Source organism: Coregonus clupeaformis, chromosome 19 (genome assembly GCF_020615455.1).
Source record: "Coregonus clupeaformis isolate EN_2021a chromosome 19, ASM2061545v1, whole genome shotgun sequence".
Classification (NCBI taxonomy): Eukaryota; Metazoa; Chordata; class Actinopteri; order Salmoniformes; family Salmonidae; genus Coregonus; species Coregonus clupeaformis.
Genome location: NC_059210.1, coordinates 22,747,023 through 22,772,304, shown reverse-complemented (window position 1 = coordinate 22,772,304; position 25,282 = coordinate 22,747,023). Strand labels below are relative to the sequence as shown.

Below are 25,282 nucleotides of genomic sequence, written 5' to 3'. Positions count from 1 at the left end.
AAGCTTTTTGTGCATTTTCTGTGATTTTTTATTTCAGCTTATGAAACATGGGACCAACACTTTACCTGTTGCGTTTATATTTTTGTTCTGTATATATACACAGTGGCTTTTGTTGTGGTACAGCCTGAATTTTAAATTGATTATATTTAGATTTTTGGTCCCTGGCCTACATACAATACCCCATAATGTCAAAGTGAAATTGTAGTGTGTAATATTTTATTTTTATATATACACCTCACATGTGACTCATAATGAGACTATGAAATTAGCCCATTAAAATGTTGATCTGACTCCATAAAGATAAATAGCAACATGCAAGAACACTATAGTTGAGTTACAGTAATAGGCAATGAAGAAATGTCTGAGAACGGCATTTTAAACACAAGTGTATTTAATTACTATGTAAAATGAATGGATTCACATACAAAGCTTAAGTTACAAAGCATTATTCCAAGCATGGTCAGAGAGAGCGAGAGAGTAGCCAGCAGAACAGCCCACCACAGACGCGGACCACAACCTCAACACCACAATGGGACAGACAACCCCACCCCCACATATCCATTGAGGACACACAAAAGCCAGAGATTGTGCTCATTATTGACTCAAATGGCAAATACATTCAAGAGAATAAACTTTTTCCCAAACACAAAGTGGCTAAACTCTGGTGCCCAAACACTAGGCTGAGAGAGCTGTTGCTAGAGCTGTTGTCAGAGGACAGACTAGGGTCCCCCAGCCAAATCATAATTCACATGGGCACAAACGACCTGAGGGCCCAGCATGAAAGGGTGGCCACAGCACTCGAGGGAGTGATTGAACAAGCTTCTTCCACTTTTCCCAGGGGTCATCGCCACCCTGACACCATACAGCGAGTGAATGCAAGCATTTCCCAGGACTGTGCCTCTAAACCTAATGTCTACCTGGCCCACCACTCCACCCTGGACTTGAACAGCCTTTGCGACCAGGTCCACAGTCTTTGCAGCAAGGACCTCAACATGACAGTCACACATATGCCCAGGCCGTGAGCAGAGAAACAGGTCCAACCCTCATTATACACCTGCCCAAGCCCCATCCTGCGACCTAAGAGGCATGTATCAGATGCTCAACATGCTCTGCTCACACCTGCTGTAATGGTCTGAGCCTAATCCACATGAAAACAACACTAGACACTATGGAACACAAAGATTTTACTACCTCATCCTAGAATATACAAGGTCTGAGGTCATCTGAAGGTCATCTGCAGGAAGAGCAGGAACCCAGACATTGTCATCCCATCCTACAAGAAACATGGTATAGAGGAGACGGACCCACGGGTTGCCCTCTAGGTCACAAAGAGCTGGTAGTCCTAGCCACCAAACTACCAAGTGTGAAACAGGGAAGAGACTCAGGAGGTGCACTAATTTGTTATAGATCAGACATAACCCACTCTATTAAATTAGTCCAAACAGGAATATTTTACATCTGGCTAGAAATGAATAAGGAAATTATCTCAACAGAGAAAAATGTCCTCATGTGTGCTACCTACACTACCGGTCAAAAGTTTTACAACACCTACTCATTCAAGGGTTTTTCTTTATTTTGACTATTTTCTACAATGTATAATAATAGTGAAAACATCAAAACTATGAAATAACACATATGGAATCATGTAGTAACCAGAAAAGCATTAAACAAATCACAATATATTTTATATTTGAGATTCTTCAAAGTAGCCACGCTTTGCCTTGATGACAGCTTTGCACACTCTTGGCATTCTCTCAACCAGCTTCATGAGGTAGTCACCTGGAATGCATTTCAATTAACAGGTGTGCCTTCGTAATGTGTTTGAGCCAATCAGTTGTGTTGTGACAAGGTGGGGGGGGAACAGAAGATAGCCTTATTTGGTAAAAGTCCAAGAACAGCTCAAATAAGCAAAGAGAAACGACAGTCCATCATTACTTTAACACATGAAGGTCAGTCAATCCGGAAAATTTCAAGAACTTTTAAAGTTTAAATGCAGTCGCAAAAACCATCAAGCGCTATGATGAAACTGGTTCTCATGAGGACCGCCACAGGAATGGAAGACCCAGAGTTACAGAGGATAAGTTAATTAGTTACCAGCCTCAGAAATTGCAGCCCAAATAAATGCTTCACAGAGTTCAAGTAACATACACATCTCAACATCAACTTTTCAGAGGAGACTGTGTGAATCAGGTCTTCATTGTCGAATTGATGCAAAGAAACCACTACTAAAGGACACCAATAAGAAGAAGAGACTTGCTTGGGCCAAGAAACATGAGCAATGGACATTAGACCGGTGGAAATGTGTCCTTTGGTCTGGAGTCCAAATTTGAGATTTTTGGTTCCAACCGCCATGTCTTTGTGAGACGCGGTGTGGATGAACGGATGATCTCCGCATGTGTATTTCCCACCGTAAAGCATGGAGGAGGTGGTGTTATGGTGTGGGGGTGCTTTGCTGGTGACACAGTCTGTGATTTATTTAGAATTCAAGGCACACTTAACCAGCATGGCTACCACAGCATTCTGCAGCGATACGCCATCCCATCTGGTTTGGGCTTAGTGGGACTATCATTTGTTTTTCAACAGGACAATGACCCAATACACCTCCAGGCTGTGTAAGAGCTATTTTACCAAGAAGGAGAGTGATGGAGTGCTGCATCAGATGACCTGGCCTCCACAATCCCCCGACCTCAACCAAATTGAGATGTTTGGGATGTGTCAGACCGCAGAGTGAAGTAAAGGCAGCCAACAACTGCTCAGCATATGTGGGAACTCCTTCAAGACTTTTGAAAAAGCATTCCAGGTGAAGGTGGTTGAGAGAATGCCAAGAGTGTGTAAAGCGGTCATCAAGGCAAAGGGTGGCTATTTGTATATTTTGATTAGTTTTAAAAAAAAATGGTTACTACATGGTTCAATGTGTTATTTCATTATTTTCATGTCTTCACTATTATTTTACAATGTAGAAAATAGTAAAAATAAAGAAAAACCCTTGAATGAGTAGGTGTTCTAAAACGTATGACCGGTAGTGTATATCCCCCAAATAGAATCCCCATGCTTTAACGATGACATCTTCTCCATCCAAGCCCAGGGACAAGTACTAGTCTGCGGCAACAGAAATGCCAAAACAGGACAAGAACCTGACACTCTCTGCACACAGGGGGACAAACACCTACCTGGAGGTGACAGTATTCCCTCCCAAATATGTCCCCCTTGACAGGACTATGACAAAACAACCAACAAAACGGGTCACAACTCCTGCAGCTCTGTCACACGCTGGGTCTGTACAAAGTCAATGGTAGGCTTTGAGGAGACTCCTATGGTAGGTACACCTATAGCTCATCTCTTGGCAGTAGTACTGTAGACTACTTAATCACTGACCTCAACCCAGACTCTCTCAGAGCGTTCACAGTCAGCCCACTGATACCCCTCCTATCAGATCACAGCAAAATCACAATCTACTTGAACAGAGCAATACTCAAAGCCAAAGGAACTGCACAATATGAAGAAATGCTATAGATGGAAGGAAAGTAGTTTAGAAACCTACCAAAAAACTATTAGGCAACAACACATTCAATCCCTTTTAGACAACTTTCTGGACAAAACATTTCACTGTAATAGTGAAGGTGTAAACTTGGCAGTAAAAAGCCTAAAAAGTATATCTGACCTTTCAGCTTCCCTATCAAATCAAAAAATGTCAAGCAGACAACCTAACAAAATGTAAAACAATGACAAATGGTTTAATGAAGAATGCAAAAACCTAAGAAAGAAATTGAGAAACGTATCCAACCAAAAACAAAGAGACCCAGAAAACCTGAGCCTACGCCTTCACTATGGTGAAATCACTAAAACAATACAGAAATGCACTACGGTAAAAGGAACAGCACATCAGAAATCAGCTCAATGTAATTAAAGAATCCATAGAATCAAACCACTTCTGGGAAAATTGGAACACACTAAACAATAACACGAAGAGTTATCTATCCAAAACGGAGATGTATGGATAAACCACTTCTCCAATCTTTTTGGCTCTATAACAAAGAACAAACTGCAAAAACATATACATGATGAATTACAACTCTTAGAATAAGCTATTAACCTTTTCACATGTGAGTTTCAAATATCTAACGGTCACCCCAGCATGAGTTGTTTTATGCCCGTGATGTCAGAATGCACTCACTGTTCCAAAATGTGATTGTTACGCAACAGAACAGTTAACACACGCTGCCTGCTAATTATCTATAGGCTGTTTCAACTTGTCAATTTCATATTATCTTCTAACGAATTTAATTTTTTAACAACAATTTGAATTGAGGTTTCCGCCTCCTCATTAATTCACATAGAAGTAGCCCATTTCAGTGCTGAGGACAATTTATGTTTGAGGCTTTACTGAGCCGGACAAACTTCTCTCTTCAAGGAGAGCCCAAGCACGTCACCAATGTTTCCGCAGATCAAGTATGCAGACATTTGCACAGTCTTGCACGAACTGGCACATTGTCTGGCTGGTGCTCGCATTGCCTTCCTTGTTGTTTTCCTTACAAATAACAACTTTGGACATGTGTGCATTCCTATCAAAGTAAGTGCCTTATTTTCTGTATATCGTGTTGTCGTTTCTGTATGCATGCATGTATGTACAGTGAGGGAAACAAGTATTTGATCACCTGCTGATTTTGTATGTTTGCCCACTGACAAAGACATGATCAGTCTATAATTTTAATGGTAGGTTTATTTGAAAAGTGAGAGACAGAATAACAACAACAAAAATCCAGAAAAACGCATGTCAAAAATGTTATAAATTGATTTGTATTTTAATGAGGGAAATAAGTATTTGACCTCCTCTCAATCAGAAAGATTTCTGGCTCCCAGGTGTCTTTTACACAGGTAACAAGCTGAGATTAGGAGCACACTCTTAAAGGGAGTGCTCCTAATCTCAGCTTGTTACCTGTATAAAAAGACACCTGTCCACAGAAGCAATCAATCAATCAGATTCCAAACGCTCCTCCATGGCCAAGACCAAAGAGCTCTCCAAGGATGTCAGGGACAAGATTGTAGACCTACACAAGGCTGGAATGGGCTACAAGACCATCGCCAAGCAGCTTGGTGAGAAGGTGACAACAGTTGGTGCGATTATTCACAAATGGAAGAAACACAAAATAACTGTCAATCTCCCACGGCCTGGGGCTCCATGCAAGATCTCACCTCGTGGAGTTGCAATGATCATGAGAACGGGGAGGAATCAGCCCAGAACTACACGGGAGGATCTTGTCAATGATCTCAAGGCAGCTGGGACCATAGTCACCAAGACAACAATTGGTAACACACTACGCCGTGAAGGACTGAAATCCTGCAGCGCCCGCAAGGTCCCCCTGCTCAAGAAAGCACATATATAGGCCCGTCTGAAGTTTGCCAATGAACATCTGAATGATTCAGAGGAGAACTGGGTGAAAGTGTTGTGGTCAGATGAGACCAAAATCGAGCTCTTTGGCATCAACTCAACTCGCCGTGTTTGGAGGAGGAGGAATGCTGCCTATGACCCCAAGAACACCATCCCCACCGTCAAACATGGAGGTGGAAACATTATGCTTTGGGGGTGTTTTTCTGCTAAGGGGACAGGACAACTTCACCGCATCAAAGGGGCGATGGACGGGGCCATGTACCGTCAAATCTTGGGTGAGGACCTCCTTCCCTCAGCCAGGGCATTGAAAATGGGTCGTGGATGGGTATTCCAGCATGACAATGACCCAAAACACACAGCCTAGGCAACAAAGGAGTGGCTCAAGAAGAAGCACATTAAGGTCCTGGAGTGGCCTAGCCAGTCTCCAGACCTTAATCCCATAGAAAATCTGTGGAGGGAGCTGAAGGTTCGAGTTGCCAAACGTCAGGCTCGAAACCTTAATGACTTGGAGAAGATCTGCAAAGAGGAGTGGGACAAAATCCCTCCTGAAATGTGTGCAAACCTGGTGGCCAACTACAAGAAACGTCTGACCTCTGTGATTGGCAACAAGGGTTTTGCCACCATGTACTAAGTCATGTTTTGCAGAGGGGGCAAATACTTATTTCCCTCATTAAAATGCAAATCAATGTATAACATTTTTGACATGCGTTTTTCTGGATTTTGCTGTTGTTATTCTGTCTCTCACTGTTCAAATAAACCTTCCATTAAAATTATAGACTGATCATGTCTTTGTCAGTGGGCAAATGTACAAAATCAGCAGGGGATCAAATACTTTTTTCCCTCACTGTATGCATGTATGTACAGTGGGGAGAACAAGTATTTGATACACTGCCGATTTTGCAGGTTTTCCTACTTACAAAGCATATAGAGGTCTGTAATTTTTATCATAGGTACACTTCAACAGTGAGAGACGGAATCTAAAACAAAAATCCAGAAAATCACATTGTATGATTTTTAAATAATTAATTTGCATACTTGTTTTACAGTTTTATTCACGTTTTCAAGTACTGGTGACAAATAATGCATTCAGATTATTGCATAGATTGTAACGGACACCTATGACGTGTGCAAAATACTTTTTTTGAAGGTTCTACTGATTATAATGAGCTAATGCTAAGCTATTTGCCAGCTATGTTTGTTGACATTATACAATGTATTCTGGTTGTCACGTAAACATCTGTCAGACCAAAGATGTTATAATGAGGTGAAGGGTAAACTTCCGGAAGTGAATGATCGTAGACGACACACCCCCTTCAACATGCATTCTGCAAACAGACCAAACTCATCGTCTCCTCTTATCTTTGGTTGACACGAAAAAACAAAAACATGGCGGCGCGCACAAGCAATTATTTAGATCAATGGTGAGCTCACCCGTGATGTGATGAAGTATAAATAGTAATTGCTATTAGCTAATTCATATTGTGGTTTCTGACAGCCGAGAGTTATCTAAATATGACCGCTTGTGTTACGTCAATTTTTCCTCAGTTAGCACTAGGACTAATGTAGCCTACATTTTCTGGTTTGGATGATTGTGTATGCTGTCGCTATTTCTGTGAATGTCTGAACATTGCATCCAAAAATAAACTGGTCACATTCAGGACATAACTTTGTAAGGACTGTTTGTGCAAAATGTTTCTGTGAAAAAACAGTGTGGCTAGCTCAAATGCTGACTGTTGCGTCAATCGAAACTGGACGTTCTAAATAAGCGTTCTAATCATGTGTTTGATCGTACGCTGTAGGGACCACTGTATAATGATCACACCCGTTTGTTGGTACAGGACAAAATACAAACCCTCCAACCTAAAAAGGCAAGTGGTGTTGATAGTATCTTAAATGAAATGATAAAATACACAGACCACAAATTCCAATTGGCTATACTTAAACTCTTTAACATCATCCTCAGCTCTGGCATCTTTCCCAATATTTGGATCCAAGAATTGATCAGCCCATTCCACAAAAGTGTAGACAAATTTGACCCCAATATCTACCGTGGGATATGCATCAACAGCAACCTTGGGAAAATCCTCTGCATTAACAGCAGACTCGTACGTTTCCTCAGTAAAAACAATGTAATGAGCAAAAGTCAAAATTGGCTTTTTACCAAATGACCGTACGATAGACCACGTATTCACCCTGCACACCCTAATTGACAAACAAACAAACCAAAACAAAGGCAAAGTCTTCTCATGCTTTGTTGATTTCAAAAAAAGCTTGAGACTCAATTTGGCATGTGGGTCTGCTATACAAATTGATGGAAAGCGGTGTTGGGGAAAAACATACGACATTATAAAATCCATGCACACAAACAAGTGTGCAGTTCAAAATTGGCAAAACCCCCCACATTTCTTTCCACAGGGCCGTGGGGTGAGACAGGGATGCAGTTTGAGCCCCACCCTCTTCAACATATACTGTATATCAACGAATTGGTGAGGGCACCAGACCAGTCTGCAGAACCCGGCCTCACACTACTAGAATCTGAAGTCAAATTTCAGAAGTTAATGCGAGCAAGACAAAGGAGCTGATCGTGGACTACAGGAAAAGGCGGGACGAACAGGCCCCCATTAACATCGACGGGGCTGTAGTGCAGCGGGTCGAGAGTTTCAAGTTCCTTGGTGTCATCATCACCAATGAACTATCATGGTCCAAACACACCAAGACAGTCATGAAGAGGGCACGACAACACCTTTTCCCCCTCAGGAGACTGAAAAGATTTGGCATGGGTCCTCAGATCCTCAAAAAGTTCTACAGCTGCACTATCGAGAGCATCCTGACCGGTTGCATCACCGCCTGGTATGGCAACTGCTCGGCATCTGACCGTAAGGCGCTACAGAGGGTAGTGCGTACGGCCAAGTACATCACTGGGGCCAAGCTTCCTGACATCTAGGACCTGTATACTAGGCGGTGTCAGAGGAAGGCCCAAAAAATTGTCAAAGACTCCAGTCACCCAAGTCATAGACTGTTCTCTCTGCTAGCGCATGGCAAGCGGTACCGGAGCACTAAGTCTAGGACCAAAAGGCTCCTTAACAGCTTCAACCCCGAAGCCATAAGACTGCTGAACAATTAATCAAATGGCCACCCGGACTATTTACATTGACCCCCCCCCCTTTGTTTTTTACACTGCTGCTATTCGCTGTTTATTATCTATGCACAGTCACTCTACCCAAACCTATATGTACAAAATTACCTCGACTATCCTGTACCCCTGCACATTGACTCGGTACCGGTGCCTCCTGTATATAGCCTCGTTATTGTTATTTTATTGTGTTACTATATTTTATTTAGTAAATATTTTCTTAACTATATTTCTTGAACTGCATTGTTGGTTAAGGGCTTGTAAGTAAGCATTTCACGGCGCATACGACAAATAAAATCTGATTTGAAATCTCTGTTTGCTGATGATCTGGTGCCAAATGTATGACCATATTAAAAGACATCTTTTCCACAGATTACACAGAGAATTCAAAAACAAATCCTATTTTGATAAACTCCCATAGCTATTGGGTGAAGTACCACAGTGTGCCAATAAAGCAGCAATATTTGTGACCTGTTGCCACAAGAAAAGGGCAACCAGTGAAGAACAAACATCATTGTAAATACAACCCATATTTATGTTTATTTATTTTCCCTATTGTACTTAATATGCCATTTAGCAGACGCTTTTATCCAAAGTGACTTACAGTCATGCGTGCATACATATTTTTTGTGTATGGGTGGTCCCGGGGATCGAACCCACTACCTTGGCGTTACAAGCGCCATGCTCTACCAGCTGAGCTACAGAGGACCACAACTATTTGAACTATTTGCACTTCATTATAACACTGTACATTAGCCATAATATGACATTTGAAATGTCTCTATTCCTTTGAAACTTTTGTGAGTGTAATGGTTACTCTTAATTGTATGTTTATTTTACCTTTGTTTCTTATCTATTTCACTTGCTTTGGAGAGAGAATCTCACCGCAGCAAGTCAGGAACACAAGAGAGAGAGACAATGAATCTATGACCCTTTTATAACATCCGAGTTGTTTGGATTCGAAATCTAAGTTGTTGATCAATATAATTACTGTAAAGTTAACCTATCCAATAGGATATCAGACCTACAGTGCATTCGGAAAGTATTCAGACCCCTTGACTTTTTCCAAATTATGTTATGTTACAGCGTTATTCTAAAATTGATTAAAAGGTTTTTTCCCCCTCATCAACCTACACACAATACCACATAATGATCAAGCAAAAACAGGTTTAGACATGTGCAAATGTATATAAAAAAAAACTGAAATATGACATTTACATAAGTATTCAGACCCTTTACTCAGTACTTTGTTGAAGCATCTTTAGCAGCGATTAAAACATCAAGTATTTTGGGGTATGATGCTACAAGCTTGGCACACCTGTATTTGGGGAGTTTCTCCCATTCTTCTACGCAGACCCTCTCAAGCTCTGTCAGGTTGGATGGGGAGCATCGCTGCACAGCTATTTTCAGGTCTCTCCAGAGATGTTAGATCGGGTTCAAGTCCGGGCTCTGGCTGGGCCACTCAAGGACATTCTGAGACTTGTCCCGAAGCCAATCCTGCATTGTCTTGGCTGTGTGCTTAGGGTTGTTGTCCTGTTGGAAGGTGAACCTTCGCCCCAGTCTGAGGTCCTGAGCGCTCTAGAGACAGGTTTTCATCAAGGTTCTCTCTGTACTTTGCTCCGTTCATCTTTCCCTCGATCCCGACTAGTCTCCCAGTCCCTGCCGCTGAAAAACATCCCCACAGCATGATGCTGCCACCACCATGCTTCACTGTAGGGATGGTGCCAGGTTTCCTCCAGATGTGACGCTTGTCATTCAGGCCAAATTGTTCAATCTTGGTTTCATCAGACCAGAGAATCTTGTTTCTCATGGTCTGAGAGTCCTTTAGGTGCCTTGTGGCAAACTCCTATCTCCACAGAGGAACTCTGGATCTCTGTCAGTGACCATTGGGTTCTTGGTCACCTCCCTGACCAAAGCCTTTCTCCCCCGATTACTCAGTTTTGCAGAGCAGCCAGCTCTAGGAAGAGTCTTGGTGGTTCCAAACTTCATCCATTTAAGAATGATGGAGGCCACTGTGTTCTTCTTGACCTTCAGTGCTGCAGAAATGTTTTTGTACCCTTCCCCAGATCTGTGCCGACACAATCCTGTCTCGGAGCTCTAAGGACAATTCAATTGACCTCATGGCTTGGTTTTTGCTCTGACATGCACTGTCAACTGTGGGACCATATATAGACAGGTGTGTCCCTTTCCAAATCATGTCCAATCTATTGAATTCACCACAGGTGGACTCCAATCAAGTTGTAGAAACATCTCAAGGATGCTCAATGGAAACAGGATGCACACCCTGAGCTCAATTTTGAGTCTCATAGCAAAGGGTCTGAATACTTATGTAAAAAGGTATGTTTTTTTCTTTTTAATACATTTGCCACAATTTCTAAAAACCTATTGTTTTCGCTTCGTCATTATGCGGTATTGTGTGTAGATTGTCGAGGATTTGTATTTATTTAATCAATTTTAGAATAAGGCTGTAACGTAACAAAATGTGGAAAAAGTCAAGGGGTCTGAATACTTTCCGGAGGCACTGTATGTAAGTGTTTAACATGTTTTTGAATAACTACCTCAACTCTGTACCCCAAAAATACACTACATTAATAAAAGTATGTGGACACCTGCTCGTCAAACATCTCATTCCAAAATGATGGGCATTAATATGGAGTTGGTCCCCCCTTTTCTGCTATAACAGCCTCCACTCTTCTAGGATGGCATTCCACTAGATGATGGAACATTGCTGTGGAGACTTGCTTCCATTCAGCCAAAAGAGTATTAGTGAGGTCAGTCACTGATGTTGGGCGATTAGGCCTGGCTCGCAGTTGGCGTTCCAATTCATCCCAAAGGTGTTCGATGAGGTTGAGGTCAGGGCTCAAGTTCTTCCACACCGATTGACAAACCATTTCTGTATGGACCTCGCCTTGTGCAGGGGGGCATTGTCATGCTGAACCAAACTGTTGCCACAATGTTGGAAGCACAGAATCGTCTAGAATGTCAATGTCGTTGGACTGCCAGATGAAACGTGATTCATCACTCCAGAGAATGCGTTTCCACTGCTCCAGAGTCCAATGGCGGCGAGCTTTACACCACTCCAGCCGATGCTTGGCATTGCACATGTTGATCATAGGATTGTGTGCGGCTGCTCAGCCATTGAAACCCATTTCATGAAGCTCCCGATGAACAGTTATTGTGCTGACGTTGCTTCCAGAGGCAGTTTGGAACTCGGTAGTGAGTGTTGCAACCGAGGACATACTATTTTTACACGCTACATGCTTCACCACTCGGCGGTCCCGTTCTGTGAGCTTGTGTGGCCTACCACTTCGCGGCTGAGCCGTTGTTGCTCCTAGATGTTTCCACTTCACAATAACAGCACTTACAGTTGACCGGGGCAGCTCTAGCAGCGCAGAAATTTGACAAACTGACTTGTTGGAAAGGTCACATCCTATGACGTTGCCATGTTGAAAGTCACTGAGCTCTTCAGTAAGGCCATTATAATGCCAATGTCTGTCTATGGAGATTGCATGGCTGTGTGCTCGAATTTATACACCTTTCAGCAACGGGTGTGGCTGAAATAGCGGAATCCACTAATTTAAAGGGGTGTCCACATACTTTTGTATCTATAGTGTACAATTATTTGTAAGGTTCCTCAATTGAGCAGTGAACTTCAAATACAGATTGAACCACAAAGACCATTGCCTCGCAAAGAAGGGCACCTATTGGTAAAAATTGAATAGGCCTATCCCTTTCAGCATATTGAAGTTATTAATTCCACTTGGATAGTGACTGGGTGTATCAATACACCCTGTCACTACAAAGATACAGGCGTCCTTCCTAACTCCATTGCCGGATAGGAAGGAAATCGCTCAGGGATTTCACCATGAGGCCAATGGTGGCTTTAAAACAGTTACAAAGATGAATGGCTGTGACAGGAGAAAATTGAGGATGGGTCAACAACATTGTAGTTACTCCACAATACTAACCTAACTGACAGAGTGATAAGGAAGCCAGTACAGAATAAAAAATATTCCAAAACATGCATCCTGTTTGCAATAAGGTACTAAAGTAAAACGGATTAAAATGTGGCAAAGGAATTATCTTTATGTCCTGTATTCAAAGCATTATGTTTGGGAAAAAATCGAACACAACATCACTGAGCACCACTTCTCATATTTTCAAGCATGTTATGGGTATGCTTGTCATCAGAAATGAATAGGGAGTTTTTTTTATGATAAAAAGAAACAGGATAGAGCTAAGCAAAGGCAAAATCCTAGAGGAAAACCTGGTTCAGTCTGCTTTCCAACAGACACTGGGAGAAAGATTCACCTTTGACCAGGACAATAACCTAAAACACAAGGCCAAATATACACTGGAGTTGCTTACAAAGACGACATTGAATGTTCCTGAGTGGCCTAGTTTCAGTTTTGACTGAAATCGGGTTGAAAAATCTATGGCAAGACTTGAAAATGGCTGTATAGCAATGATCAACAACCAACTTGACAGAGCTCAAAGAATATTGTACAATCTAGGTGTGCAAAGCTCTTAGACTTACCCAGAAAGACTCACAACTGTAATCACTGTCAAAGGTGATTCTAACATACATTGACTCAAAGAATACTTATCAAGATAGTGTTTAATTTTGTATATATTTTTTGAAAATGTTATAATCTTTCTTCCACTTTGACAGAGTATTTTGTGTAGATCGTTGACAAAAAAATGACAAATCCATTTGAATCCCACTTTGTAACAACAAAATGTGGAAAAAGTCAAGCGGTGTGAATACTTTCTGAAGGCACTGTATCTATAAATTACTTGATATGTTTATACTGTATATTTGGCAGAGCCTGCCTCATTACAGAATGTTATCTGTGAAGGATTGTGTACAACTGAGGTTCTATCAGTAGGCTGATATTCACAAAAATTATTAGTTATACAGGTTTGACCCCAAGTTTACAATGAAGCATAAACGCTAACTCCAGTGTACCTGAGGATTGTCCTCTCTCTTCGTCCTGGGTGCTGGAGACAGAGGAGGGGTGCTGCTCGCCATCATTTTCTGCTCCAATCCCCTGTGAGCTTTAACAGCCTGGAAACAAGTGAGAGGGAAAACAAAGCTCTCAAATCACGAACCACCAAAGTAACATAGTTATAAGTGTAGAATGACTTCAATTCTGAAAGTCGCTTTCCCCATCCCCAATCTGTGGTACTGACCTTGGTGTCTGAGGCGAGGCTGCTGATCTGCAGTTTCTGCTTGGGGGTGGCGAGGCGCGCCGATGCCGGGGCCGTGATAACGATGCCTGTCACCGTGCCTGTGTGCTGGCCGCTTTTGGCGCCAGTGGAACCGCATGCCTGGCCGTTGACAATGCGCACCTGGTGGATGGGCCCGGCACTGGAGGGCAGTAAAGAGGAGCTCAGCTTGGTGGTCAGCATCACCGGGCCCCGCTGTAGCAGCTGGGGCGCCGCCATCATGGGCGGAGGGGGTGCCGGGGCGATTGGCACGTTGTTGTTGGGCGTGGCGGGCTTCGGCCGGACCTGAGTCGGGAGGATAGGGGTCAAAGATTAGTCGATAAGGAATTAAGTGTCATATTGGAGCTTAGGGGTCTTCATAAACGTGTGTAAAAGGGACTAACCAGGAAAAGGTCATGCCAATGTGGTGCTCTGAGATATCACTGACTGTAGATGGAGGCATACTACAGTCGCCAGTTAACTATGAACACTTAGGTAAGTAAGTAAAAGTGACACCACAGATGTGAGCAGTCATTCATTTTTAAAAGGAACACAAGCAAAACCAGCAAAAATACTGGTGACCTTGGTGGTTTTGCTGACGTTCCTTTTGGCTTTGCTGGTGTTCCTAATCCATACAAGCATAAATGTTTTGCAGGAGTCGACATGGCTTGTTAGAGTAGAGCCGCCTTGTTATTTCCTAGGAGTTCAATACACCATAGCCCACCACGTTTTAGTTGAACCCCCTGGTTGGATGGACTTTATGTGAGTCACGCTGGACCGGAATGCCTAAAGCGTGACTAAGAATGAGCCCACTGTTGAGGGATGCTGAGCTCCCAGTGGCATTACATTACCCAGGTTTAAAAATAGGTTATGGGCAATTCCATGGTAAACGAGTGATACAGAGACTCAGATTTTTCACTTCAAAATGTCAAACAAAAATCTATAATTGCAAATGTAATCCTTTAGACCCCAATACAATTCTAGAATGCTGCTGTAGATTGAGAATGTAAGATAAAGCAAATTCTCACATTTCAAAACAGACATAGCTCAAAAACAAAGAACAAATGACAATTACATGTTAACTTACACTAAACAAAAATATAAAAACGCAACATGCAACAATTTCAAAGATTTTACTGAGTTAGTTCATATAAGGAAATCAGTCAATTGAAATGAATTCATTAGGCCCTAATCTATGGATTTCACAGGACTGGGCTGTTGATTGTGGCCTGTGGAATGTTGTCCCACTCCTCTTCAATGGCTGTGCGAAGTTGCTGGATATTGGCAGGAACTGGAACACGCTGTCGTACATGTCGATCCAGAGCATCCCAAACATGCTCAATGGGTGACATGTCTGGTGAGTATGCAGGCCATGGAAGAACTGGGACATTTTCAGCTTCCAGTAATTGTGTACAGATCCTTGCGACATGGGGCCATACATTATCATGTTGAAACATGAGGTGATGGTGACGGATGAATGGCACGACAATGGGCCTCAGGATCTCGTCACGGTATCGGTGGCATTGTGTTGTGTGACAAAACTGCACATTTTAGAGTGACCTTTTATTGTCCCCAGCACAAGCTGCACCTGTCTAATGATCATGCTGTTCAATCAGCTTCTTGATATGCCACACAAAAAAAATCTAAATGCATCCACACAAAGTAGGCTATTGTATTGACAAATATTCTCACTTCTGTAACAATGTTAAAATGCAAACAACTATTCAGAGACTATTTCAAAATGTAGTTTACCTCTCTCAATAAGATTTAGTACAGACTGGGCATGAAAATGTTTTGAAATAGTAGCCTACTTTGACAACAATTCAGTGAATTGTATGTGGTGGCGGACAGGTTGATGTTAAACACCAGATTAAAAATAAAAAATACCACTTTTAAAAGCAACTCCAAAACCCTGTCACCGTCACTTCAGGCCCAGGCTGTGTGGTACAAGGGTGAATGGTGGGACTTGGGGCAGACGCACTCCATGGAAACGAAGGCTCCCCTCTCGGGTGTGCTCTCCCTCTTCCGCTCCCTCTGCTTCCTCCTCCTCTCCCTCCGCTTCCTCCTCTCCATGTTCCTCTCCCTCCACTCTCATCAACTATTGTTTATTTATTTAGGATGTTGAAAGAAAAAGATAACAAAGATGACACTGTGCAATTTAGCCAAACAGGTTTAGAATAATACCTTATCTATTTCGATGGGGGCATTGTTAGATGTTTGTCTTTGTAGGGAGGGAGTGAGATGATCAAGTGACAGCATTGTGAGCGAAGCACAATGTTGCCTCCAACTTTCGTTTTCTTGCCTGACAGACTAACTATAGAGTTTGCCAATGTTAGCTAGCTGATTATTTACGAAGCTGGGACAGTTATCAAATGAATTGCGTTGGTAGAAACAGGACAAAACAAGCAAGTTGTTAGCTGGCTATGTAAACAAATATCACTGCAACACAATATCATGAGCTCAACTGCGCGGGCATCTATCTTAACACGACAGCTAAGTTGTCAAATAATAGGAAAACGAGGCAATGTATAGCATATGAATATCTGCACCTAGCAAACATAATAAACCATGACCTAAGCCCAACAGATAAACACAAATTACTATATTCTCCATTTTGGTGGCTAGTTAGCTGGTCTGTATGGCTAGCTAATGAAAGTGATTGCTGAGGTTGACGCTTCCCAAGCGCAGCCCAAATTTACCGCCACACACAACTTTACTTGTCTGACAAACTAGCAAGCAGCTTCGGCCGTTTCCATATGAATTAAATCGGTAGAAACAAGACAAAACCACCAACTAGTTAGCTGACTATATACAGCTAAACACTGCAACTTTTTGCAACTCAACAATTTCCATGAGACAGAGAGCTATCATTCGAGCTCCTGCTACACTGCTGGTGTGCTCATTATGACAGGATTTGCTAATCTGAGCGCTATTCCCCAAATTCCACAGCATCAAACATCAACAACACCAAACATATCTGCCGTTTACTTATTTCACTCACCGAAACATCATCGCTTTCAAAGTGCAAGGACGTGTCCGAATCTGTATCACCAACCAACATAGATACAGCCTCTTCCACAATGAAAAGTCGTGGCCGCTCTGCGCCATCATTTTGAGTAATTAAGTGATTTTTTTATGACAGCATACCCCATTTCTGGTTTCTGGACAACAGCCACGCGAATACAATAACAGGTTGTTAGCAAGTACATTTTGCGATATTGACACAGACATTATTGTTAGAAAAACAAGACAGTTCGCAGCCACTATAGTCATTTAAAGAAAGACCGTTGACGGCCACTATGGGTTCTAAAGGGTTTTAAACAAACCATACAACTCTATGCACAATGACTACTTTTAATAATTTCCACAGAAAATTTTACAAAACACATTTATTTGAAGAACAGTGCAGACACAAAGTTTGGTAACAGAATGATGGCACAAACAGAACAAATCGTCATTCTGTTATCAAACTTTGCACCTGCACCAGGGTTTCTGTAAGCTGGCAAAATAACCAAAAGAAAATACAAAATCCCGATGCAAAATAATGCTTTTTATTAATTGATGGAAAAACCAGTCAATGTAAATACATTTGACCGTCATGCTTATCAGTCTATAGGTAAATTAGCATAAATTAGTGGAATTAAATTGCCCTGGAATTAAAGTGCCTTCAGAAAGTATTCATATTTTGTTGTGTTACAGCCTAAATTCAAAATTGATTAAATATATTTTTTTCTCTCACCCATCTACACACAATACCCCATAATGACGAAGAGAAAACATGTTTTTAGAAAAGTTTGCAAATGTATTTAAAAGGAAAACATTTGCATAAATATTCAATACATGTTAGAATCACCTTTGGCATCTATTACAGCTATGAATCTTTCTGGGTAACTCTAAGAGCTATGCACACCTGGATTGTACAATATTTGCACATTATTCTTTAAAAAATTCTCCAAGCTCTGTCAAGTTGGTTGTTGATCATTGCTAGACAGACATTTTAAGTCTTGCCATTTTTTACCTGATTCACGTCAAAACTGTAACTAGGCCACTAAGGAACATTCAATGTCGTCTAGGTAAGCAACTCCAGTGTACATTTGGCCTTGTGTTTTAGGTTATTGTCCTGCTGAAAGGTGAATCTGTCTCCCAGTGTCTGTTGGAAAGCAGACAACCAGGTTTTCCTGCTTAGCTCTATTCCATTTATTTTTATCCTAAAAAAACTCCCTAGTCCTTGCCAATGTAAGCATACCCATAACATGATGCAGCCACCACCATGCTTGAAAATATGAAGAGTGGTACTCCGTGATGTGTTGTGTTAGATTTGCTCCGAACATAATGCTTTGTATTCTGGACATAAAAGCTCATTTCTTTGCCACATTTTTTGCAGTTTTACTTTAGTGCCTTATTGCAAACAGGATGCATGTTTTGCAATATTTTTTATTCTGTACTGGCTTCCTTTTCACTCTGTCAGTTAGGTTAGTATTGTGGAGTAACTACACTGTTGTTGATCCATCCTCAGTTCTCCTATCACAGCCATTAAACTCTAACTGTTTTAAAGTTACCATTGGCCTCATGATGAAATCCCTGAGCGGTTTCCTTCCTTACATTTACATTTTAGTCATTTAGCAGATGCTCTTATCCAGAGCGACTTACAGTTAGTGAGTGCATACATGTTTTTTTACTGTTGTTTTTTATTTATTTTATACTGCCCCCCCCCGTGGGAATCGAACCCACAACCCTGCTGTTGCAAGCGCCATGCTCTACCAACTGAGCTACACAGGGCCTTCCTCTCCGGCAACGGAGTTAGGAAGGACGCCTGTATCTCTGTAGTGACTGGGTCTATTGATACACCATCCAAAGTCTAATTAATAACTTCACCATGCTCAAAGGGATATTCAATGTCTGCTTTTTATATTTTTTACCCATCTACCAATAGGTGCCCTTCTTTGCGAGGCATTGGAAAACCTCCCTGGTCTTTGTGGTTGAATCTGTGTTTGAAATTCACTGCTCGACTGAGTTACCTTACAGATAATTGTATGTGTGGGGTACAGAGATGAGGTAGTCATTCAAAAATCCTGTTAAACACTTATTGCATGCAACTTATGTGACTTAAGAATTGTTTTGGTCCTGAACTTATTTAGGCTTGCCATAACAAAGGGGTTGAATACTTATTGACAAGACATTTTAGCTTTTCATTTGTAATTAATTTGTAAAAATTCCTAAAAACATAATTCCACTTTTACGATATGGGGTACTGTGTGTAGGCAAGTGACACCTCAATTTAAAATTCAGACTATAACACAAAATGTGGAAAAGGTCAAGGGGTGTGAATACTTTCTGAAGGCACTTATTTATCCAACACAACGATCACACGCGCACAGCATATAGAGCCTATTTTGAGCTGGATTTCCCCTGCAGCTCCTCAGGCTGGTTGCTACAGGAGTAAAACGTGTGCTTTTATAAGCCCATTAATTGTGCAACAATTCTAAATGCAATTGCGTGTTAAAAACAGTTTTGGTGCACGATTACAAAGAGCATTTCTCAACTGGTAATTGAAGTGCGTTTCCCATTCACCATTCAAGTACCCAACACCTTACAATGTGAGCTAGAGGATTTTGAAAACATACTTAATTGTTTGAAACCTGAATGTTTTATTTCATATTAAGAGGCTTGCTTACCTTGCTTCAAAGTAGCCTATAGGCAAAATCCAACCATGGAAATGTGGAGGCAATTCTTTTATAAAGACTTTATAGGTGGCGTGTGAGTTTCAAGTTTGGGGAAGCTTACAATTGATCTTACCATTTCTACTGTTCTGTGTGCCAGTTATGATTTTCATATGCGCATTTTCCTTGAACAGTTTCATTTCAATAATAATGATTACCGAGGGGGGAGATCGTTGGAAAGATTTTTTTTAAATAGCTTACTGTGAGGAACTATAGTTAATATATTATCATTCGCAATGGATGTAAAAAAAAAAAAAAAACATCCTACATTTCCACGCAGTAGGCCAGGTACGTCTATGCGTTCTCAGGCGCACGCATTCCCTCAACATTATCATGACAGAGAAACCAGATATACTCATTGCTCACATTGAGCACTCCAAACAAAAGACAATGAAAAAAAACAGACAAATCTCATAAATGATGGTTATGAAATAAACCTAAACTTGTTTCTCATAAGTGTAGCAGGTTGTGAACGCTGCAAACATTTCCACTCCAAGAATGATAGATGATTGTAATTAATACCTGCATGAACATAAATTAATGTAACCAATTTACAGGGATTAACAGTACATTTACTACTGGTGACATATGTAATGGCGAATAGATTTTTTTTTTTTAATCAAAGGGCAAACAATTCACTCAAACAATGAATGCGCAAGAATTTGCGGGAGACAGCTGAGCCATTCTGGAGAGAGACTCACCTATATCTTCGCCACACACCCCTCCCCTTCTTCTTGTCTCAACATTTGTAATTATACTCAAGACACATTATATTCACACATATTTTAGATGCTTTTCACTGACAGCAGCAACTCAATAATCAGCTAGGCCTATTGCCACGCGCAATGGCCAAATTGCGGGGTTCCCCAATAGGCATAGGCCTACAATCTTGTGATTTGAAACAATCCACAGCTATTTTTTTTTAATAAGCTAATGATCCTCGATTCCTCTGTGGCAAAGTCATGCTTTCTGGTGAAATATTTTGAATGATTATATTTATTTCTGTATAGACAGGAGTAATTATATCATTTTGGCAAATGTATATCCATTTACTTCCCCATTGGTCCCACTGCTATGCCATTTCTCTCCTGTTCTATTGGTTTTCATATCAACTTTCTTTCATTGTCCAGAAGCCAAAGGAACAATCCTAGTTATATTAGCAACCCATCCTAGTTGTCGCATCTTTAGATTCCCCCTCTTTCTAAGTTTCTAACAGAGATTTTCATCTCTGTGACATATGGAACCACTATCAGGTGCGCTGTTTGGAATGGTATTTTCCCAGGTGAGTGGTTTAGAATGATATTTTCTGTCATTCTGAGCACCGTGGGTGGACACCCTAATGGGTTATGCACCCAATGCATATGGGTCCCGTAAATTTCTCAAATGGCCGGTAAATAATAATCTTTCCGGTCACGTTGTCTGGCGCCACATTTTCCTAACGGAAACCCTGATCTGCACTGTTCTTCAGGTAAATCTGTTTGTCAAATGTTGTGGAAATTGTTAAAAGTAGTCCTTGTACATCACGTTATCGAGTTGTATGGTTTGTTTAACTTAGCAATCATTGGTTTTTGTTTGACATACATTCTAAAGTGAAAAATCTGAGTCTCAGCATCACTCTGTTACCGTGGAATTATTCTTATCATACCAACAGCCAAAACACAACACATTCAGAAGCTGCTGGACAACAAGACATTTCACCATAAAGACAAAGACACACAACAGCAGCAAAGGAATGTATTAACACAGACAAACGCAACAATATAAGCACACATCACTCTGAAAGCAATAGAAGACAAGAGGAAAGGTTATGAAAAAATAAACGCAAAATAGCTTGGAGCCATGACTGGCTGCATTGGGTTCATATCCTTGTGTACACTGTCGCCCTCTAGTGACTGCTGAGTTAAAAGCCTAATGTCATGTGGCCACTCACACATTGGACTGTTTTGGTGGCAGAGAGGAAGAGGCAGAGCGAGAGGTTTTAATCTGCCCAAAATCTGTCCACGAAAATGTACATGTAATTGTATTTTTTATTTTAGTCATTTAGCAGACGCTCTTATCCAGAGCGACTAACAGTAGCGAGTGCATATATCCTCATACTAAAATAACCCCACGAAGTGAGGAATTTTTGTATGGGAGGTCAATGAGTGTCAAATTTGGTCAACCAAAAATGGAATTCCTAATTTGCTAACTGGCTTATTTGATTGAATATACGTTTTGTAATGGTTAGGTTGTTACAATGCACTGATATACGTGGACACACATGGCCTCCTCCCACCTGTCTTCCATATTTGAGGACATGTTTTTCCATTGTTAGAGCGGTCACTTCACTATCTTGTCAATATAATAGAAAATCTTTGTTGGTGGGGATTAAGGTTAGGGGGCGGGTCTTACTGGGACGCACCTGTGGTTGAAAGGTGGGTCGAGGCGTCAGTCTAGGAGGAGGGACAAACTGAGGAACTTTGATTGGCTGTGCTGAGGAGGGGGTGGTGGTGGCCTGCACCTGAGACAAAACCACAGCAAATACTGTATTCTCTCTACCTGAGCTGCAGACAACAATTATATCTAAACTCTTTGACTTCTGCAGGTAGTTTTACAGAGAGAAAGATTACTTTGTACCAAGCGCCACCACACACCACCGCCTCAAAGCACCTCCTCATTAAGAGACATGGTTTTCAATAAAAAAACATTCAATTTTGACCATGCATATTTCCATACACATCTACACAGGAAACACGTTCAACCCACTTTGCGCTAAGAGTCTTTGTAAGAGGCCGAAAAAAACATTTTGAATCTTTACTGCTTAATTTGAAAACACTTTGGGGTCACCACCAGTTATAAGAGAAGTGTTTGAAAGAGTTGAACTAGAAAGGATGACAATGATAGTACAGGAAGTGAATGACCCTTACCACAAGTGCATTCTTCGACACCAGTCGGACGGGCTCGAAACCCTGACTGGTCAATTTGCTAGCCACCTGAAGGTTCACTGGTGTGTTCTGGGAGTTGGAGTTGTCGGAACTAGGCTTGGAGGCGTGGCTGATGGCAGTGACCATGGCAACGGTGGCGGGGCGCTGCGCCACAACAGAGGAAGGCATGGTGGGAGTGGCAGCTTTCAGCACTACAGGTAGAGTCTTAGTGGGGATGACTGGGGTGACTGTCAGCGTCTTCTGACAGAGAGAGGAGAGAAAGAAGGAAATAGTTGATAAATCGGAGCGCAGAGAAAAATAGGAGAGAGAGTAATGAGATGGGGTTGAAAAGGGGAGTGGAAAAGTGAGAATGCTTAAGGTAGATACAACGAATGTGAACTAATGTGAAGCCTGGGGACTCAATACTAGGGCTAACTTCAATAAACCATTCCCTGGAGGGAGTTCCCTCCCTTTCTCCAATCCCCTACCCCACCCCCTCAACAGGACCCAGAGGAACAGGGCCTAGTCAGCGTTTCTACCGGCCAAGTCGTTTCCCATTGCCATCAAGGCAGACTTGGGCCAGAGGAGCGCCGCAGACGTACGCAGCTTTGATTATATCAAACGCCACAAGAAACCTGCCAGCTGAGCACTTCCCATCGCACTAAGAGCTAGAGATAAATCTACAGAGCCATGAATGACGTAGGTTTTAGGTTTTACAGCTGTGTCCGTCTAGTGGGGACCGGGGTTTGCAAGGTCTGAGAACAAAGCAGTACTGCCAAAAAGAACTGGCATCACTGAAGGACATCTCATACCGTAACTAATATCAGTACAAGGAACCATCCAGAATGTCAGACACTTTGACCAGGGGCCTCTGAGGAAGGTGTTTTTTAGGGTGATTCTTCACTCTCTCTCTCTCTATAGCAGGGGTATTCAACTGGGGGTCTGCGGCCACCTAAGGGTCCGCACAGGCACTGCGTCCGCGGAAATATTTTTAAAAGAAAAACATTTTTTGGAAAATGTTTTTATGAATACTGCTAGCAACAACAGAAAACACATTTTTAATTACATACCTACAGTAGAAGAGGAGAATATCTTCTAATGATGTCAACTTTATTTATTAACTCCTAATATTGAGCAAATTACACTCACTGGAGCCAATTACACTCACTGGAGTATCTGACATAGGTTTTGAAAAAGCACCTGCGAATAGGCTACCTGTGCGGCATGTGCCGCTGGTAAGCTTTCTTGACTTTGGGGGGGGGGGGGATTGAGTGTTACATAGGCGGATGCGGAGGATTGAGATGCATCCAATGCAAAATAAACATCTAGCTTAAACTGACAGATTTTTATGGGATTTTTGTATTATGCTAATTAGATTTCATCGGGGGCGCGGACATCGACTTTAGTGGGTTAACCAGCTAAACAACTGCTCTAAGTGAAAATGTGTTTGGAGTTACCTTTCTAGAAAACAGGCTGTTAGAGTTTACACTTCCTCTTCGAATTATAATGAGGGGAGGTCATTTTAAAATATGTTAATTACTTCTCCTTGCCATTATCATTCACCTAATGATAAGACAAGACGTGGGCCTTTTAGTTTTTTGCTAACGTATGATGGGGTTCCCTGGGTCGCCATTTTCCTAGGAGGGGGTCCCTGGGTCGCCATTTTCCTAGGAGGGGGTCCCTGGGCAAGAAAAGGGTGAAGACCCTTGCTCTATAGTAGTAAAACTTTGTGAACACTGACAAGTTGCAAAATTCCACAAACTTTCCCCAAAAATCCAAGGTCTCTCCATTGCAACATTCCACCAACTGGGATTACTGAAAACCTGGGAATTTTGGGAAAACTTCATGAATTTTGCAAACATTGTGTAGGCTACTGCAAAGTTACAACAAGCCTTTGTGCAACATAACAAGCAGCTGAGTTGAGATAAGGTCGACAGTGTCTGTGGACTACCTGCTGCAGGGCCTGGGTGTGTGTGGTCTGCTGTAGGGCCTGGGTGTGTGTGGTCTACCTGCTGCAGGGCCTGGGTGTGTGTGGTCTACCTGCTGCAGGGCCTGGGTGTGTGTGGTCTGCTGCAGGGCCTGGGTGTGTGTGGTCTACCTGCTGCAGGGCCTGGGTGTGTGTGGTCTGCTGTAGGGCCTGGGTGTGTGTGGTCTGCTGCAGGGCCTGGGTGTGTGTGGTCTACCTGCTGCAGGGCCTGGGTGTGTGTGGTCTGCTGTAGGGCCTGCAGAGTGGTGGAGGAGGGGATCTGGAGGACGTGTTTGTCTGCAGCCGGCACCTTCACTTCCGGCTCCTGTTTCACCAGCAGGTCCTTCCTCAGCTGCTCCACCACCTTTTTCTGGAGGACAGAAGGGGGGGGGGAGAGAGAGAGAGAGAGAGAGAGAGAGAGAGAGAGAGAGAGAGAGAGAGAGAGAGAGAGAGAGAGAGAGAGAGAGAGAGAGAGAGAGAGAGAGAGAGAGAGAGAGAGAGAGAGAGAGAGAGAGAGAGAGGGGGGAGAAGAGAGAGAGAGAGAGAGGGGGGGAGAGAGAGAGAGAGAGAGAGAGAGAGAGAGAGAGAGAGAGAGAGAGAGAGAGAGAGAGAGAGAGAGAGAGAGAGAGAGAGAGAGAGAGAGAGAGAGAGAGAGAGAGAGAGAGAGAGAGAGAGAGAGAATAAGGGTGTACAGGAAGAAGAGGGGAGAGAGAAGGGGGGGGTGAAGGAGAAGTGTAGAAGATGGGGAGAGGAGTGTGTCAAGAAGTCGCAGTGACTTGGTCTTTATAAGACTAAAACAAGATGAAGGGAGGCGGAGCGAATAAAACTCTACTTGAGTTAATTGTGTCAATGTTCCTCTAAATGTTCAGTAGCCATCTTTTTGGCCATGACTCCACCACTCACTCAAAATGTATTTGAGTAACTAAACAAGACTCTTTAACATTTGCAAACAATTGGATGTCA

At 42.2% G+C, this 25,282-nt stretch overlaps 1 protein-coding gene across 5 annotated transcripts in view; it reads right to left on the bottom strand.

Annotated features, from left to right (window-relative positions):
* phf21ab (PHD finger protein 21Ab) overlaps positions 1-25,282 on the bottom strand; it is a 79,065-nt gene that overhangs the window by 23,909 nt on the left and 29,874 nt on the right. For 3 of the 5 annotated variants that reach the window (XM_041837766.2, XM_041837770.2, XM_041837771.2), the window contains exons 7-11: positions 24,537-24,689; positions 22,357-22,614; positions 21,852-21,950; positions 13,716-14,036; positions 13,492-13,590 (exon numbers count right to left, since the gene is read on the bottom strand). In XM_041837766.2, coding sequence (XP_041693700.2) covers positions 13,492-13,590; positions 13,716-14,036; positions 21,852-21,950; positions 22,357-22,614; positions 24,537-24,689 — 930 coding nt within the window. The remainder of the gene's footprint in view (positions 1-13,491; positions 13,591-13,715; positions 14,037-21,851; positions 21,951-22,356; positions 22,615-24,536; positions 24,690-25,282) is intronic. The other 2 variants (XM_041837768.2, XM_041837769.2) reach the window with 2 other exon arrangements.